This window comes from Macrobrachium rosenbergii, chromosome 51, assembly GCF_040412425.1.
Source record: "Macrobrachium rosenbergii isolate ZJJX-2024 chromosome 51, ASM4041242v1, whole genome shotgun sequence".
In the NCBI taxonomy this organism is placed as follows: Eukaryota; Metazoa; Arthropoda; class Malacostraca; order Decapoda; family Palaemonidae; genus Macrobrachium; species Macrobrachium rosenbergii.
Window position 1 is genome coordinate 31,661,110 of NC_089791.1, and position 19,549 is coordinate 31,680,658.

Genomic DNA, 19,549 nt, shown 5'->3' on the forward strand with positions numbered 1-19,549 from the left:
TTTTTAGAGGCTGGGAAAGTTTTGACCTACATATCTGATTGGTTCCAGGTTTATTGAACTCAATAGACTAGTTTAAATTGGTTTCTTTTAAACTTTGTAATTAATCAAGAGTTAATATTTTATACTCTTGGAAACCAGAGCAAAGTATAAGATGGGTTCCTTTGATATTTTAGTTATGTAAAATCATGCCAAGGTCAAATAGGGATCACTTACCAGCCCAAACTACATCCCTATAACTTTTTACCCACTAAGTGGGTAATTAACTGTCAGCGTTACCAACGCTTACAGGAAAATCTAGTCATATATACCTGTGACCTTGAAAAATACTTAAATGTATACTTCACTAACGTATCTGATATGTACAGTAAGGTTAGTATATTTAGGTGAAAGGTCATATATTAATTCAACAGTGACATAAAAATTGTGTATATAGCAAATGTCACACTTCTATGTCGAGTGGAAATTTATCTTTGGTCATACGGTATTTCTGTACTAATTGGATCCCGATTGAAAGTATTATGCATGCTCCATCAATCAAACCAGTGTGCTGACCGAGGTTCAGGTTGCACTTTGTCAAAATAGGAACTTGTCACTTGTTGCAGTGGCTTAAAGACCATCAGATACTGTATGTGGGAGAGGTGCATAGTATAATGGTATTTGATTAGACTTGACAGCCTTCGTAGCCATGGCATTACTTGCTGCAATATAAAATGTGTGCTCAATGTTATGTAGTTCTTAAAATGCAAGGACACTATAAAAAGTTGCTGTCTGAAGCACACCTTAAAAAAATTGACACAGACGAAAGTTAGTGGACCTCTGCTTGTTCTAGCATTGAGAAAGTGAAAAGTCTGCAATTGCTGTAACTTGTATAAATTAATCTAGAAGTTATTTTTGAAGTCTAATAAGTGCAGAAATGTAGAAAGAAGAACTAAAATGTAGCAGAGAATACCCGCAGCAGGATTCATGGCTGTCATCAGTACAAAGGCCTCTGTAGGGGGATAGTTCTGTCATTGCACCTTAAGGGGCACACTGTAAGCATTACTAAAGGTTCTTTGCAGCATCCCTTCAGCCCCCAGCCTGCAACCCTTTTCATTCCCATGTACTGTACCTCAGTTCATATTCTTTCTTCCATCTGACATTTCATACCTGTAACAATTGTTTTATAGTGTAACTGCGAGGTTTTTCCTCCAGTCACACCTTTCAAACCTTTTACTGTCAATTCCCGTCTCAGCGCTGAATGACCTCATAGGTCCCAGCACTTGGCCTTTGGCCTAGATTCAGCATTTCTATTCTATTATAATCTGTATCGGCCTACTGCTCGAGGGCGGCCATTCTTTCTACCGTGTTTTCCGCTCTCTAATTCTGCTTTGTGTCCTCGAAAGTGCTCAGGTGTTTTACCCGTATTGAGCTTCGTGGCTTTTCCTCACAGGCTCTGGGGAAGTAATTTGATTGACTTTTCTCAAGGATACCCAGAGACTGTTACAGAGAAGGCTACAAATTATTGCTGTACCAATCTTTAGACCTTGGTTTAGACTTCGATTGCTACCGTATTTCGAAATCGGCTTCGTATTTCGTGAGTTAGAATTCTTATCTCTCTCTCTCTCTCTCTCTCTCTCTCTCTCTCTCTCTCTCTCTCTCTCTCTCTCTCTCTCTAACGTCTCGTGTCTAAATTCCATAGTTCCCTCACGCTCAACGGTAGGTTATTGCATATTATTTCTTACTCTTTTCCTCATGGTATTATAACCACGCCAGCTAAGCAGCTCCATCCTCTGTCACTTCGACTTTTAGCGTTGAGAGTGAGTGAGTGAGTTATATGGGACTTGATCACATTTGAGGGGCTAGTACTAAACACGGCGAAACAAACACGATCCCCTAAGTAGACCGCCCACTATAGTAGCACCGTGTTTTGTTTGATATAGTGGACACTGCGACATTCGCGAGACGTCATCCGCGTATTTTGCGTGTGGAATGTAGTGACTATCCTTATTCATCCTGATAAAACATTGAGGTGTTTTAAACTATTAAGAAAGCTTATTACTCCACTGTAGCTTCACGTGTGCACACGCGCGCACAAATACGTGCAAACGCATTTGCTGTACTCTTAAGATCGGATCATAGGCTAATTTTGTGTGTGAAACGAATCCTTTCTCTCTCTCTCTCTCTCTCTCTCTCTCTCTCTCTCTCTCTCTCTCTCACACCTGCACACACACACACACCTACACACACCTACACATACACACACACCTGCACACACCTACACAAACACACACAAACACACACACACCTGCACACACCTACACACACACACACTCACAAGTTACGGAGTTAATCAATTAACCTTTTTATTTAAAGAAACCATTGTGAAACGAATTCTCTCTCTCTCTCTCTCTCTCTCTCTCTCTCTCTCTCTCTCTCTCTCTCTCTCTCTCTCTCTGTGTGTGTGTTTCATAAGCGAATGAGTTATTCATTTATTTTGGTATTTAAACTGAAACGAAACCTTCTCAGAAATTAAAAAGAAAATTATATCACAGGTGCCGCAGCGTTGTTCGGAGCCAGCCTACCTAATTATAGTGCTGCCCGTCCCTCTAAAGTCTAAACCGTCCAGTCAGTCGTGTATGCTTGCGGTGTACCCTTTTCGTTCTTTTATTCTTCGCGTGGCAGAGCCTCGGCAGTCTTGTATTAACGCCAGTGTTCTCCAGGTTTTTGTGGTGGTGGATCGTCTGAAGAGAATGATTCGGTCTAGTCCCTTCAAGTCCGGATTAGGCCTAGCTGCCCTGTTGGGAATCACAGTGTTCACAGTTTGGTAAGTGTGTACGTTCAGTATCTAGGATTTTCACTAGAGAGAGAGAGAGAGAGAGAGAGCGTATTGAAGTCTAGTATCACGTATCACCTTAGGGACTCGGAACTGCAAGAAGAAAGATGAATTCGAAGCATATCAAACCTAAAAAAAAAAAAAAAAAAAAAAAAAATCGGTCCCCTAAATGTCGTTGTGTAACGTTTTCTGCTGTTTAAGAAATGAAGGGAGCCAACTGAAGGCCATATTCTGTACAAGAATCTGAATTATATGAATGACGTGGTTTTTTTCCAGATAATTTTATTCGCAATGCTTGATTCAATTAAAACAGTACCTTATTAACTAATAAAATTGTTAAAATAGAAGAAATTCATCCTAGAAAAGTTTCTGACTTTGCATTGTGAGAAAATAGTTATCCTTTTGCCGTGATTGTGTGTAACTATGTATAACTGTTTGATGATGAATATATTTTAACATTAATATTTTGCAGTGCATCACGAACGAGTCATTTTGCTTCAAAAATACCTTTCGTACAAACTTACCAATATACTCTCTTTCACAGGCGACCTCTTCAAACAAAGGTGCTCACCAGTGCCACTGAAGAAGAAGAATCATCCAGCGGTAAGAGGAATCTTACAGTTCTGATTCCGTTCTCACGTCACTTTTGTTTTTTTAAAAGGAAGTCTTCGCGTCATCATTTTGGAAAGGGAAAATGAGATCGCTACGATACCACTGACATTTTTATATGTCCTTGAAAAGATAGATTTGCCCCTGTAAGCCTAGAGAGTCATTCAATGTGGGGCCTTGTATAGGTCTATATAAAGTCTTTTTTCTGGTTTTCTAAGTGACTATTGATATTTAAAACGTTTATATCACAGCCTAAGGAAGATTTGGAAGGGATAATAGTCCTATGTGGGTCAGGAAGAGACTATAGGGTGAGAAAACTAAGTGTCCTCATCAGGAAAGAAAGAGTGATGTTTCTCTCAGAGGTGCTGAACCTGGGGTCAATGAAAGTCACATATTTTTAATTAAAAATGTGAAATTCAAGTTTGATATCCTGTACTTAATTAAATCGTGGCAGATGTATTTTTATTATTACGTAAAATTCTTTATACGTTCAGCTGTAAAATTGGAGATGGTACAATCGAGTAAAGGCGTACCTGCGTGTTCGCATTTCTCGTCCAGTTTTCCTGGAGGCAAGGCACAGCTCTGTAAAATTCTGGGTTTTCACGTAACTTTTTACTGGTATAAATGTAACCAGATGTAAATTTCTGTTTACTGTCATCTTGCTGTGTCGTCGAAGTCAAATGGAAGATTTAGTTCGCTTAGTCCATGCTCCCAGTTTTATTTATATATTTAAAAAAATTATCGATGTCGCTTTTACGGAAAGAGACGTGGCTCCCAGTAGCGCAGTGTCAATGTAGAAAACTATATATTCTTTATTTGATATTAATGAATACGGTAACCATAGGCCTATAATCATTCAGTTGAGTAACCTTTCTCTCTCTCTCTCTCTCTCTCTCTCTCTCTCTCTCTCTCTCTCTCTCTCTCTCTCTCTCTCTCTCTCAATGTAGCCCATTTGTGCATGTACAGTATGTTCAGTGCATGCAAAATATTATTTATGGTACGAGAATTAGACATCGTGAATTCAGAAGAAGAAAAGTGACTTAGAATTTGTAAAACAAAGAATCGCTGCTACTTTTAACACACACACACACACACACACACACACACACACACACACACACACACACACACACACAGAGAGAGAGAGAGAGAGAGAGAGAGAGAGAGAGAGAGAGAGAGAGAGAGGGCTCGCAACGTCTAGTTCATATCGCGTGCTGGGCAAAGGCTCGCGAAATGTTGTCAGTTTATTCTATTTTCTTCTCATCCTTCTTCTTTCAGGATTGCCACCAAATCCCAGACAAGAAAGTGCCCAGGGGAAACCTTGCCCAATACCCGCTTATGAGGGCTCGAAAGCATTTCTGGAATACGAAAAGCAAAATCAGTACAAATGCGAGACTCTGGTAAGTCGGCAGGAGATTATTGTTCTCGTGTCAACTGAAAATTAAATTATGTCTTCGCGAATTGACTGTTTCTGAAAAGAGAGCAACATTGAGTTGATATTTACAAGGAAAACATAAACAGTGCTGTTTTTTGATAGGTGTTTTCAAGAGAGAAACATTGAGTTGATATTTACAAGGAATTTAGGAAACTATAAACAGCGCTGTCTTTTGACAGGTGCTTTCAAGAGAGAAAGAGTGAGTTGATATTTACAAGGAAAACATAAACAGTGCTGTTTTTGACAGGTGTTTTCAAGAGAGAAAGAGTGAGTCGATATTTACAAGGAAAACATAAACCGTGCTTTTTTTGACAGGTGTTTTCAAGGGAGTTTTCGTCAAAGAGCGAAGAAATTTGCGTGCGGGAAAATATAAAGTTCTAATGCTTGAGAAGCTAGTTATGTGATTAATAGTACAATATTTATGAACCAGTGTTTTCAATATGGTTATTCATTGTTTGAGTTATTTATAGTCTTGCGTGATATTGCAACATGAATGAATGATAAATATCCTGTCCTTAGCTTCGCTGCCGAAATATCATGTGCTGGTAACCTTGAAATCATGACAGGTGGAGTAAGATTTACCTGTCAATCAGTAAGAGGTGCTAGTACTAAACATGGTTGGCGCTCAACGGAACGCCGTTTTTAGTACTAGCCCCACGGGGATCAAAGTATTAAATACACACATTTCTATATATTCCTATGTTTTAATGAACGATAGCTTTGATCACCGAGGGGCTAGTACTAGGCGTGCCATTGAGCTTCTGCCATGTTTTAGTACTAGCACCTCGGGACCAAAGTATTAAATACACCCATTTCTATATATTCCTATATTTTAATGAACGATAGCTTTGATCGCCGAGGGGCTAGTACTAGGCGTCCCATTGAGTTTCTGCCATGTTTTAGTACTAGCATATCGGATTAATACCCCATTCTCTCTTCCATCTGACTCCTCTCCTAACAATTGATTCATAGTGCAACTGTGAGGTTTCCTTCCTGTTACACCTTTCAAACCTTTCAACTAAAAAAATTCCCTTCTAGGGCCGAATGGCCTCATAGGTCCCAGTGCTTGGCATTGGGCCTAAACCCTATATTCTATTCTATTAGCAATCGGTTTCTGTATTCCTTCCTTTACAGATATATTTCGGACTTGGCGATGGCAGCAAAGCTGTTTGCCTAGACCCAGTCTTCAGGCTGGACGAGAGGAACTGTAGCGTTCTCTCCTTCGGGATCAATAACGACTGGACATTCGATGAGTATTTTGGGGTATTTGGATGTAAGGTAAGTATTCGAAAGTGGATCAATGAGTCTTCAAAAGTAGACCAGTAAGGATTAAAATTAGACCAGTAAGGATTAAAAATTAGACCAATAAGTACTAAAAATTAGGTCTATAAGTATTCGAAATTAGACGAAAAAGTATTCGAAAGCAGTTCAGTAACCATTTGAAAAATAAGTATTGGAAAGTAGACCAATAAGTATACGAAATTACACCAAGTGTTCAAAAGTAGACCAATAAGTATTCGAAAGTAGTCAAGTAACAATCTCAAAAAAAAATATTGGAAAGTAGACCAATAAGCAATCGAAAATAGACCAAGAAGTATTCGAACACTTCCAGGATTCTTTCAGGAGTATGTTAAAGGTCCTCCTCGTTCATCCGTCTTCGAACAGGTGTACAGTTTTGACCCGACCATTGGGGAGGAGGACCACCAACACAAGCCGAATATCCGGTTCCTTAACCTCGGCATCAGCAACCAGACGGAAATTGTAACAATGAGAGGGAGGTCTTGCAAGGTGAGGTTCGCATGATGTTCGAATTTTGTTTTGAAAAGTCAGGTGATATTCGAGTTCTGTAGAAAGGTAGCGGGTGAATATCGACCTCTGTACAAAGGTATGATATGAATTTCGAGCTCTGTAGAAAGGTATGAGATGAATTTCGAGCTCTGTAGAAAGGTATGAGATGAATTTCGAGCTCTGTAGAAAGGTATGAGATGTGAGCTCTGTAGAAAGGTATGAGATGAATTTCGACCTCTGTAGAAAGGTGAGAGATGAATTTCGACCTCTGTAGAAAGGTATGAGATGAATTTCGAGCTCTGTAGAAAGGTATGAGATGAATTTCGAGCTCTGTAGAAAGGTATGAGATGAATTTCGACCTCTGTAGAAAGGTATGAGGTGAATTTCGACCTCTGTAGAAACGTATGAGATGAATTTCAAGCTCTGTAGAAAGGTATGAGATGAATTTCGACCTCTGTAGAAAGGTAGCAGATGAATTTCGAGCTCTGTACAAAGGTATCAGATGAATTTCGAGCACTGTACAAAGGTGTGATATGAATTTCGGGCAGTGTACAAAGGTATGATATGAATTTCGAGCTCTGTAGGAAGGTATGAGATGAATTTCGAGCTCTGTAGAAAGGTATCAGATGAATTTCGAGCTCTGTAGAAAGATACCAAATGAATTTCTAGAACTGCAAGAGAATCTCACATGATACAGATGAAATTCGAGCTCTGTAGCAAATCAAGTAGTAAACGGCTTCTGTAGAAAGCTAATACATTATTAAACTTGCTAATGCACGTAAAAATCTCCTACAGTGTCCCATGGAGGGACATTAACTTGCTCCTCTGTTTCCTACCCAGCTGGACACTTACGAAAACATCTTGAAGAGACTCGGTCTACTAGACACTGTCATCGACTACCTCAAAATGGATGTTGAAACCTCCGAGATGAAGTTCTTTGATGACGTTTTCACCAACACGCCACATTTGTTGGCCAACATCAAGCAGATTGGCATGGAGACGCATTACGGTACGTTATTCTCTCAGTTTTGCTTTGAATGAAAGTTATGTGGGTGAGGGGAACACTCGGGCTGATGGGAATTATGGAAAAGATTATCAAGACAGACTGGGATATAAGCCTAGTACTTTTGTGACCATTTGACAAGTCTCTTTCTCCTGTCTTTGTCTGTCATCCAGTTGACAAGGTTTGTGATCGGTGAAGTAACTACACTGGAACCTAAGCCATTAACTGTAGGGATTCAGTAGGATGGAGGGAAAAGTAAATGAACGCTGAAATGCGCCTCTCTTTAATGACAACTGTCACTCTTGGTCAGAGAAAGCGCGAAGGATTTGTGAGAAGGTTTTCGACGCTATGTTCGCGAACTTGGAATCAGGAACTTGGAAAACCCTTCAAAAGGTTTATTGTAACAAGAGATTCATACTTCTGGCCAAAAAACATTTTTTTTTCTTCCTAGGGCGTCCAGGCCTTAGAGAGCTCTTCTGGGACTACTACCATCGTCTCGCTTGTTACGGCTTCAAGGTCATGAGCGCTCGGCAGTACGATGGACGCACTGAGATAGTTTGGGGACACCCCTAGTCTGGACCACATCATGAGGGGGAGGAACGAAAACGTGGTCTGTACAAGGAGAGCCCGATTGTGACTCAAGAGTGTTACGTTTTCAGTAACTCTACATGGTCTAAGTTCTGTGTGATTTGCTTAGATTTTATATTATGTAATATGTACAAGTTGTTTCACTCGCCTTGGCCAGTTATTCTTATTATTCAGTTGTTTTAGGCGACTACTGAAAGCTTCCCATAAAATTTTGACTTGATTCTTGACGTTCCTTGTAATATCTTTAAGTTTAAGCTTTGCGAAAGCTTAAGAAGCTTAAATAAGCGTCCTTGTTTAAGATCATCATCAGCTTCGAGACATCTGCGCAAGATTACCTGCGCTAAAAAATAAATGGCGCCTCTACTTTTGTTGCGAGACACTTTGAAATTTACGATCATTTTCAGCCCATTCCCGTCATACCTCGTTATGACTGAATTGGAGAGAGAGAGAGAGAGAGAGAGAGAGAGAGAGAGAGAGAGAGAGAGAGAGAGAGAGAGAGAGAGAGAGAGAGAGAGAGAGAGAGAGAGAGAGAGAGAGAGAGAGAGATAATCTATGTAATCAATCACACGTGTAAGCAGAAAGTCAAGAACCTTGTTCCGCTTCTGACGCACGATAAAAAAAAAAAAAAAAAACATTACCCGCTAATACGGAGGAAAAAAAAGAGGAAAGAACAAGATTTAAAAAATACTCATGAGAAATGGAGTAAAAAGAGTAAAATTAAAAACGAAAGGTTAAAAAAAAAAAAAATGACGAAAGCGTATTGCTAACTGGCCATCATTTTCCTTAGACTCAAATTAGCATCTTGAAGCCGACAGCGAAGGGAGCCATTAGATGATTAGTCCCACCTGAAACTCCGTCCATTGAAGAAGACTTTTCAGTCCTTTCCTCAGAGAAGTTTGTCGTCTTAGCTCCAGTAAGTAATCGGTGGAGAAGGTGAGAAAAAATCCGTCAAATTTAATGAGCAAATATACATACAGGTAATTTTTCTATTAAAGAAAAAACTGCAGGTAATATATGGGGTCATGAATTTGGCTGATAGACCATCTTATGGGCATTATTTATTCAGTGAAATATAAAGCTGCCCCTCCCGTCGACCTCCCCAGAACAGAGTTGTTAGTTATGCGAAAAATACTAGAGAAAAATTCCCCACAGAATTTCTGATAAACGTCAAAAATGTTCGGCATTACTAGTCGAATAGTTGGGAGGGTGGGGCCGGGTCATGGAAGGGGCGGAGGGGGTGAGTAGCTCTTCACCCTTATGAAGCCCAGACACCCCTAACCCCACCCCCAACCCTCCCCCCCCAAAAAAGGGGAAGAATGACAGGTTTATCTGAAAAAAAAAATATAGAACCGTCTTTTCAGAGACCAAGAAATTCTAGGGATTAAAACATCATCATCATCTTGTAGTGAGCATTCGCCCATTGCTAGACTGTTTCCATTTTGTCAGTCAATTTTATTATAAATGTTCACAGACACAGCCTCAACTTTACAATCTGGTAATGTCCGGTTCTATAAATATTCGATCCTTTTATTTGAATTAATCGAACGACACTTACAGCACTTACAGAAGATGTGAAATGCAAATTATGGAATATTTTTAGTTTCTCATAAGCCTACTCCGTTGCATATTGACATTTGCCTTTATTTTGTGTACTTTAATGATATTACAAATAGCTTGCATATCTACTGATTCGTCTCAGGGGTAAAGAGGACTATTTATCATAGTGTACTATAAAATGATATGCAGTTTTCTTTGCATTAATTTAGTGAAAATCAAGAAAATGAAAATATTTCATGACAGACTATTGTAAATATGGCCTGCCGTTTGTTTCTAATGGAACACATTTTTAGATTTGTTCATAAGTGCTCACGCATGATTGCATGCAACAGTAAAAGTACTGTATTTTATTGAAATCATGTCATGAGTTAAAATTACGAAACTCGAAAAAATCTACACCTGTGCAAATCACTTTTGCTAAATGATGATATTGTACCAGATCGAGTATCCCAGATTATATGAATTTTACTTTCGTAACATAACTTCCATTGGGCACAGGTAATCCCGTGAGTTTGGATTTTCATTGCAAAACAATGAAAGCAAAGAAAAATCTAAAAAAAGTCATCAGACCAAAATTTCGAATCAGATTCAGCGAAACAAAACTAAAAATGCTCTTTGGAAGAAAACGGAAGAAGAAGATTTAGCAACAGTTACCGGAAACAGATGTTGCGTTGTCTCTGTTCTGTCCGTTTTATATATCGTAAACAACACAATTTCAGTCAAAGGAAGCAGAAAAAATTAAGAAAATAACCAAGTTGTCATTCCAAGCAAAAATGTGAGTTTCATTGTAGTCTTAGTATGGCGTTGCCTAGCTTGGTCTAGTTCATATTATTTTCTCTTAACGTTGTCTGGGCTTGGTTAGACTAACCTAATTATTTGTACTGTAAAAATATAATTATTTGTGTCCTGTAGACTTATCTTACGTTCCAAAACCTCATTTAGCGAGGTGTTTTCTACATTAACAGCTCAGTCTACATTTTTATCACTCTAGACCAATAATGGCTGGCTTAGGTTTGAAGATTCGACATTAATTAGCCTAGCGTCCATTTGACAGCTCTTCGCCACTATGAAATTGATTACTATTGTTGTGAGATTCTCGTAAGGATTTGTTTTCAATTAATAGGTGAAGACAGAGCAAGGCACAGCCAAGGAAGTTTGCCTAACTAGTTTGCAAAGTACAGGAGCACTTGGTGGTTGGACTCCAGCATGCCGGTCACTCCAGTTGCCAAATTTAGACCGTAGCTGCTTCTTGTCCGCAAAATCTCTCCCGGGCTGTCGTTCATTTGTGATAAGCAGCACGAATGGAAGAGGCAATGAATATTACTTGTAGTAAAAACGTAAAGGTTAGGGTTGATACCAGGAAGATAAGGGAAAGAATGGTACATTGCTGATTTGAAAGGGAGTGATTCTGAGAGAAGCATGTTAGTTTAATAAGGAATGTTTTTATTAACTCAAATTTGTCACCTTATCCTTTCCCTAGAGATGCTTACTGCTTTTGGAAATTGTAAACTACTTTTTCGTTGATAGTATCTTGCTGCTTTTCATCGCTTGTTCATTTTGAGATTAAAGATTTCACGGGAAATGTGGTAAGGCTTTATCTTACACGCATTAGGCTTCTTGTGTGATCCTACAAATGTAATCTATATACTTTTTCTTGATTTCTGTAAATCCTCAGCTAAAAACCTTTAGGGACAGAGTCAACAGACTTATACAAACCTAAGAGGCCTACAAGGGAAACCAGCCTGGAGAGAGAGAGAGAGAGAGAGAGAGAGAGAGAGAGAGAGAGAGAGAGAGAGAGAGAGAGAGAGAGAGAGAGAGAGAGAAGTTATAGGAAAAGGTGATAAACAGATAAATATGAGGGAACAGGGAATGAAATAGATACAAATGAAACTCAGGAGACGTCATTAGGAGATCAGAAGATCCGACGACTAATTGTTGCCAAGACAAAACTCTTAGTAAACTCTTACGTTATCAGAAGCATTCGAAGAATTGTACAGCATACGCCACTATAAATGCCATAATACTAAAAAAGTAGTCTTCAGTTGTTTAAAGACTTCAGATTTTCAAGTTCCCTTAGTGTCAAATGGAAGGTTATAACACAATATTCGGGCTGCAAATTTGACGGCTCCAAAGCCAGCATTGCAGTGCATCTCGCATCAGATACCTTGAGACTATTCACTGACTGGTAGGAAAGTTGTAATAGCTTTTAAAATCTTTGCCCAACTGTTTATTGGGCCACTAGACCTCGGTAGTGCCTCGAGAATCGTTGCAAGAAGCCTCTTTCAAAATAATCTACATACCTTACATATTTGTATGTAAAACTTACGCCATATATGCAATGATGATTAAACAGTCTCTATATATCATTTTCATTTTTCCAGCTAGTCGAAGGAAGTAATTGAAGTCTTATTACGTGTATAAAAATTCATAAAATGGCAACTCAAAGAACGGACGGTGACTGACAGTGACGGACTTCTGGCGAACCTTTTTCAATGGCGGACGCCAAGTGTCATCATGGCTGCCTGCCTTAGTCAGGTAAGATCTTCATCTTATTGTTTCCTTTGCATAATTGTAATTGTTTTTCGTCTTGTATGGATGAATTCCATATTTCGTGGCGCATGTCTTCGCACTGGTACAAGGTTTAAGGTCTGCAAACGTATCCGCATTAGGTATGTCAATATTCCTCTTAGGACCTATTCAGTATCGGCTCGCTTTTGCAAACGTCATAAAATTATGATTTTGATAACTATCCTAATCAGTAATTCCATCATGGTTTACTCAAAGATGGATTCCACGTTCGCGCAGCTGTCCATGATTTGAAAATTTACCACCCTAGACCTAGATCATTGCAGTGGTTTTGGCAGTAGGTCTGAATTCTTCAAAAAGGAGCCTAAGAATGAGTTTCAATCATCTGGTTTATTTATATCGTCTTTCTTAAATTGCTAAGAAAAATGGTGACGAGGTTAATTTCCCCAGATTATTCCTCAAAACGTTTTGTTTAGTTTCCAGTTAAATACAGCCCACACTAAAATAATGAAACGGCAGATTTTTTCAAGAGTTAAACTTGAGGATACAACTTGGTTACAGGGACAGCCGTGATAATGTGTTGTACTGAAACTGTGAAAATAAGGTATATAAATAAAACATTTAACCTGTTATTAATATCATAGTAATCCAGGAGGTTACATCCTAACTTAACCCTGATTTGGGGTTCAGCAACCTACCTGATGACTTCACACCCAACTCCTATTCTGCCCTAAAATGGCAGACTGCAGTATCTGCAAAAATACAAAACAGAAAAATGGTATACAATATAGTTTTCCTTTGCCCTACTACTGATTTTGCAGATACTGCAAATGGGACCCCCTAAATACTCGTGGAAAGCACTGAAGAATCATTCTGAAACTGCAGTAACTTGTGTATTAATGTCTCACAAGCCCAATAGGTAGCATATCTCAATTTCGAAAATTTTGCAGATATTGTAGTTTTCCACTTTAGGGCAGTATTGCCCCGATAACTTACTTTAATCTTATTGTCTGTGGCTGCCGTTTTCCTGCCCAGTGCGATTTTTTTTTTTTTGTGACCCATACCCTCTTAACTTCAGCAGGGCTCCTGACCTCTGTAGCCATTCAGTTTCTGCCTGGCAAAAATAAAATTAACAGTTTACTATTTTAACCTCATCAATGCTGCTTCTATTACTCGAGAAAATTTCCGTTGGTGGTGCTTCAAACTATTGTCAGCTTATCATGGAAAGCCCTCAATCATTTTGAATATAGTTTTCAGTGAGCGACTAGAGCATGCGACTGACATCTTACCACGTAGTATACCATATTACACACGGGAGCCAGTTATGGAAGCAGCAGATCCCACTAAAGCAAGTGTTAGGTTAGTTAATAATATAAGATTCTGTGCAATATGGGACATAAATCTTGCATAGCTGTTTGCTGGTGAACTTTCCCTTCAGAAGAGTGATATTAGTTTGGATGCTCTTAGTACTGGACTGGATTATTTTCCAAATGGCATTTTACGGAGGATTTAAGGCAAAGGTATGAACCATTCCATGAATGAACACTGAGTACTTGGTTCCTTACTGGGAAGTCCAGTGTCTTGTGAAATAGAATTAGGAAATATCCGAGGACACTTTATTTATGCAAGTGAAGTTTTAAGCATTGGTTCATTTATGAATTCAGTTTTTTGTTCTTGTTTTGCAAGGAAACGGCTTTCATTGACTTAAGGCATTCAGAAGCAAAGCCAAATAACTTGATTAAAACTTGTTATTGTCCCTTGAGGGTGATGCTGCTAGGTTTAGAAGGATCAGCAGCACCATAAACTTAAAATCTGGCAAGCTTTTAATGGTACAACTTAGTTATAGCTGTTACTGTTAGTTGTCATTTTTGTTCTTTGGCAGTTGTCATTTAATGGTCTCGGCCATGCTGGTGTTCTGGCCTGTTTCTTAATAAGGGCGTAGCTCATGTGTCTTAGGACTGTCATAGCTTCCTGTGCAGTTTACTACAGCTGAAGAGTATCTTGGTAGTTCGCCTCCAGCTCCTGTTTTAGGCTGAGTCGTTGGTATTGCCACAATTGCAGGTTATCTTCGTTTTTCTGCAGTTGTAGGTTGATGGGGATTTGTTGCAGTTATGCTTGACTTGCAGAAGTTGTGGGTTGTAGATATCTTGGGCTTTTTACAGTTGTAGTCTATAGCTATCATGTTTTTGCTGCAGTGGTAGGCTGTGGCTGTCATTGGCTTCTGCAGTTAAAAGTTCTTGGGTTCTTAGGTTTGATGTAGTTGTAGGTTTTTGTGTTCTTGAGTTTGCTGCAGTTGAAGGTTCTTGTGTTTTTAGGTTTGCTGCAGTTGTAGGCGTTTGTGTTCTTGATTTTGCTGCTGTTGAAGGTTCTTGTGTTCTTAGGTTTGCTGCAGTTGTAGGTTTTTGTGTTCTTGAGTTTGCTGCAGTTGAAGATTCTTGTGTTATTGAGTTTGCTGCAGTTGAAGGTTCTTGTGTTCTTAGGTTTGCTGCAATTGTGGGTTTTTGTGTTCTTGAGTTTGCTGCAGTTGAAGGTTCTTGTGCTTCTTAGGTTTGCTGCAGTTGTAGGTTTTGTGTTCTCGAGTTTGCTGCAGTTGAAGGTTCTTGTGTTCTTAGGTTTGCTGCAATTGTAGGTTGGTTTTTGTGTTCTTGATTTTGCTACAGTTAAAGGTTTTTGTGTTCTTAGGTTTGCTGCAGATGTAGATTTTGTGTTCTTGATTTTGCTGCAGTTGAGGGTTCTTTTGTTGTTAGGTTTGCCGTAGTTCTAGGTTTTTGAGTTTGCTGCACTTATGGGTTTTTGTGTTATTAAGTTTGCTGCAGTTGAGGGTTCTTGTGTTCTTAGGTTTGCTGATCTTGTGGGTTTTTGTGCTCTTGAGTTTTCTGCAGTTGAAGGATGTTCTTAGGTTTGCTGCAGTTGTAGGCTTTTTGTGTTCTTGAGTTTGCTGTGGTTGAAGGTTGTTGCGTTCTTAGGTTTGCTGCAGTTGAAGGTTGTGTGTTCTTGAGTTTGCTGCAGTTGAAGGTTCTTGCGTTCTTAGGTTTGCTGCAGTTGAAGGTTTGTGTTCTTGAGTTTGCTGCAGTTGAAGGTTCTGTGTTCTTAGGTTTGCTGTAGTTGAAGGTTCTTGTGTTCTTAGGTTTGCTGCAGTTGAAGGTTGTGTGTTCTTGAGTTTGCTGCAGTTGAAGGTTCTTGCGTTCTTAGGTTTGCTGCAGTTGAAGGTTGTGTGTTCTTGAGTTTGCTGCAGTTGAAGGTTCTTGTGTTCTTAGGTTTGCTGTAGTTGAAGGTTCTTGTGTTCTTAGGTTTGCTGCAGTTGAAGGTTGTGTGTTCTTGAGTTTGCTGCAGTTGAAGGTTCTTGTGTTCTTAGGTTTTGCAGTTGTGGGTTGGTTTTTGCTGTAGTTGAAGGTTCTTGTGTTCTTAGGTTTGCTGCAGTTGTGGGTTGGTTTTTGTGTTCCTGATTTTGCTGTAGTTGAAGGTTCTTGTGTTCTTAGGTTTGCTGCAGTTGTGGGTTGGTTTTTTTGTGTTCCTGATTTTGCTGTAGTTGAAGGTTCTTGTGTTCTTAGGTTTGCTGCAGTTGAAGGTTGTGTGTTCTTGAGTTTGCTGCAGTTGAAGGTTCTTGTGTTCTTAGGTTTGCTGTAGTTGAAGGTTCTTGTGTTCTTAGGTTTGCTGCAGTTGAAGGTTGTGTGTTCTTGAGTTTGCTGCAGTTGAAGGTTCTTGTGTTCTTAGGTTTGCTGCAGTTGTGGGTTGGTTTTTGTGTATGAGATTTTGCTGTAGTTGAAGGTTCTTACGTTCTTAGGTTTGCTGCAGTTGTGGGTTGGTTTTTTGTGTTCCTGATTTTGCTGTAGTTGAAGGTTCTTGTGTTCTTAGGTTTGCTGCAGTTGTGGGTTGGTTTTTTGTGTTCCTGATTTTGCTGTAGTTGAAGGTTCTTGTGTTCTTAGGTTTGCTGCAGTTGAAGGTTGTGTGTTCTTGAGTTTGCTGCAGTTGAAGGTTCTTGTGTTCTTGGGTTTGCTGCAGTTGTGGGTTGGGTTTTGTGTATGAGATTTTGCTGTAGTTGAAGGTTCTTGTGTTCTTAGGTTTGCTGCAGTTGTGGGTTGGTTTTTGTGTTCCTGATTTTGCTGTAGTTGAAGGTTCTTGTGTTCTTAGGTTTGCTGCAGTTTGAAGGTTGTGTGTTCTTGAGTTTGCTGCAGTTGAAGGTTCTTGTGTTCTTAGGTTTGCTGCAGTTGTGGGTTGGTTTTTGTGTATGAGATTTTGCTGTAGTTGAAGGTTCTTGTGTTCTTAGGTTTGCTTATTGTGGGTTGGTTTTTTGTGTTCCTGATTTTGCTGTAGTTGAAGGTTCTTGTGTTCTTAGGTTTGCTGCAGTTGAAGGTTGTGTGTTCTTGAGTTTGCTGCAGTTGAAGGTTCTTGTGTTCTTAGGTTTGCTGTAGTTGAAGGTTCTTGTGTTCTTAGGTTTGCTGCAGTTGAAGGTTGTGTGTTCTTGAGTTTGCTGCAGTTGAAGGTTCTTGTGTTCTTAGGTTTGCTGCAGTTGTGGGTTGGTTTTTGTGTATGAGATTTTGCTGTAGTTGAAGGTTCTTACGTTTTCTTAGGTTTGCTGCAGTTGTGGGTTGGTTTTTGTGTGTCCTGATTTTGCTGTAGTTGAAGGTTCTTGTGTTCTTAGGTTTGCTGCAGTTGTGGGTTGGTTTTTTGTGTTCTGATTTTGCTGTAGTTGAAGGTTCTTGTGTTCTTAGGTTTGCTGCAGTTGAAGGTTGTGTGTTCTTGAGTTTGCTGCAGTTGAAGGTTCTTGTGTTCTTGGTTTGCTGCAGTTGTGGGTTGGGTTTTGTGTATGAGATTTTGCTGTAGTTGAAGGTTCTTGTGTTCTTAGGTTTGCTGCAGTTGTGGGTTGGTTTTTTGTGTTCCTGATTTTGCTGTAGTTGAAGGTTCTTGTGTTCTTAGGTTTGCTGCAGTTGAAGGTTGTGTGTTCTTGAGTTTGCTGCAGTTGAAGGTTCTTGTGTTCTTAGGTTTGCTGCAGTTGTGGGTTGGTTTTTGTGTATGAGATTTTGCTGTAGTTGAAGGTTCTTGTGTTCTTAGGTTTGCTGCAGTTGTGGGTTGGTTTTTGTGTTCTGATTTTTGTAGTTGAAGGTTCTTGTGTTCTTAGGTTTGCTGCAGTTGAAGGTTTGTGTTCTTGAGTTTGCTGCAGTTGAAGGTTCTTGTGTTCTTAGGTTTGCTGCAGTTGTGGGTTGGTTTTTGTGTATGAGATTTTGCTGTAGTTGAAGGTTCTTGTGTTCTTAGGTTTGCTGCAGTTGTGGGTTGGTTTTTTGTGTTCCTGATTTTGCTGTAGTTGAAGGTTCTTGTGTTCTTAGGCTTGTTGCAGTTACAGGTTGTTGCATTTGTGTTGCAATTCTTTACTGTCACAACCTCAGTAGTTTTGGTTCTTTTAATATTTCTCTTTAGGTAATCACTAAACATCACTGGTCCCTGTTGGCATTTTTGCTACTTTTCTGCTGCTGCTGATTGTCTTTATTCCTACTTCTGTATTATTGTTGTTTGTCAGTTAAAGTGAATTTGTTGCTTTTGGCTATGCACTAGTGCCAGATACAGTTACTACAGTTAGTTGTTGTTGATGTTGCAATTGGTGCATATGTTGGTTGCGATTTTGCTGTATTTATAGGTTGTCATAAACCACTTTGATGGAATAGTCTGTGTCATGCACCCATGTTTTTCACAGCAGAATGGTCATATGGTATTTTAACTTAACATTACTTACTTCCTAGCAGACTGTCTGATACACAATCCTCTTTGACCAGTTTTGATGCTTTAATTTCTTCAGGATCATGGTTGATCTTACAGTTTCACAATATAATTTTCATTTTTTCAGGGTCTCTCTTTCTAGGATATAACCCAGTGCCCGATGAAGGGTTCACAGAGGACCTCAGGAGAGCCTGAATAGTATAAAACTTGGCGCTGGTTTACAAATTACCCAGAATTACAGATATTTCCAGTTTTTCTTTGTGCATTGTCAATTGCAAACGATTCTCTCCTATATGACTTCTGTTGCAATGTAAAGTTACTGTATCAAGGTATTATTATAATGCAGGAATTATAAGTTTATATTTGATACTGTCTATATTCAGTTTGCATTTAACGTAACGTACTGCGAACAGCGTATCATTTTTGCAACACGACATATACCACTTACCACACTTTTTTAGCCAAAAATATTTAAGGGGGTCCAGTGGAAGGAAATCCTCATGCCTTGTAGGATTTGACACCCTAGATTAGGTTAGGTTAGGTTAGTTTAGGATGGATCCCTGTCATTACATGTTGGCTATGATGTCAAGTTCACGGGCTTTTCCTTTGTATTCACTTTATTTCACATTTTATCGCGATTTTTTTCCCAGTAGATCCCTACTATTGCTGGGAGGTTAGAGGGGGAGGTCCCATTCATAAGTTGATTTTTCCTGACGTATATGGTTGTGTGTCATTCAATCTCATTCTAATCAGTCAAAATACATCCTGCAAATTATTCTGCAATAAATGTTGTGCCTTACATAAACAAATGTCTAGGTAACTCTACATTAGTGACTGCAGTCCTATAGGAGAGAAGTTACAATTGACAAGGTAAGAAAGTTAAAACATCACAGCAATAATGCTGGTAACTGTGGGTAACTTGCAAGGCTTTACCCAAAACTCTGCGACGCCAGGAAGTGACATCAGCGACGCTACCTGAGATTTGGGTGAGCTCATAAGTGTGCATAAAAAAATTTTGCAATTTTGCAGGTTCATAAATCTTAGAAACACTAGTAGTAAACTCTTTAGATGAAAATCATTTGACATAGATACTGGTATCTCAGTCAGAATAGTCATTTAGGTAAATAAATTAGTGCTCAATTGTGGATACTTGTGTTCCCTAAGTTCAGATCTTTTAAAATCTTTAATGTCAGCTATGGATATCTATGAATTACCAAAAACTTAGTGTTAAAGTGAGGAATGGTAATTAAGTTTTAAGCGAACTTTTCTTTCAGAAATCATGGGTCTTAAGTCTTATAAAGCTAAACAGATTTCAAACCTAAAAACTCCCATTCATTTAACATTTTTGTTATTTCCAGAGCTTATGAACCACTAGAAGGGGGGACATTACGTAACCAGGAGGCAACAGTTGACTTGACAAATACTCGGATTGAAGGCAAACTTTTATGTTGCTCCATCTCCTGTAGAGGCGAGTAAACTGTGGGACAAAGTATTAATTAAAAGTGGTACTATGTTGAAG

The 19,549-nt window shown here is 39.1% G+C and overlaps 1 protein-coding gene and 1 long non-coding RNA gene across 2 annotated transcripts; both read left to right on the forward strand.

The window, feature by feature from the left end:
- The first annotated feature begins 2,328 nt into the window (after positions 1–2,328).
- LOC136833543 (uncharacterized) lies at positions 2,329–9,504 on the forward strand. Its single transcript, XM_067095766.1, has 7 exons — positions 2,329–2,803; positions 3,357–3,415; positions 4,700–4,821; positions 5,991–6,134; positions 6,522–6,644; positions 7,485–7,653; positions 8,099–9,504. The coding sequence occupies exons 1-7, from the start codon at positions 2,616–2,618 to the stop codon at positions 8,218–8,220; spliced, it is 927 nt and encodes a 308-aa protein (XP_066951867.1). The 5' UTR covers positions 2,329–2,615; the 3' UTR covers positions 8,221–9,504.
- Positions 9,505–12,173: 2,669 nt separating this feature from the next.
- On the forward strand, positions 12,174–19,498 carry LOC136833287 (uncharacterized). Its single transcript, XR_010851402.1, has 3 exons — positions 12,174–12,327; positions 18,158–19,016; positions 19,389–19,498. It is a non-coding gene; the product is annotated as an uncharacterized lncRNA (long non-coding RNA).
- Positions 19,499–19,549: the final 51 nt, after the last annotated feature.

What these genes read in the sequence shown, in the direction of transcription:
- LOC136833543 (XM_067095766.1), top strand. Translation starts at nt 2,616, where the DNA reads ATGCTTGCGGTGTACCCTTTTCGTTCTTTTATTCTTCGCGTGGCAGAG. An exon ending in ATCACAGTGTTCACAGTTTG is followed by an intron (nt 2,804 to 3,356) that starts GTAAGTGTGTAC and finishes TCTCTTTCACAG; the next exon opens with GCGACCTCTTCAAACAAAGG. An exon ending in AGAAGAAGAATCATCCAGCG is followed by an intron (nt 3,416 to 4,699) that starts GTAAGAGGAATC and finishes TTCTTCTTTCAG; the next exon opens with GATTGCCACCAAATCCCAGA.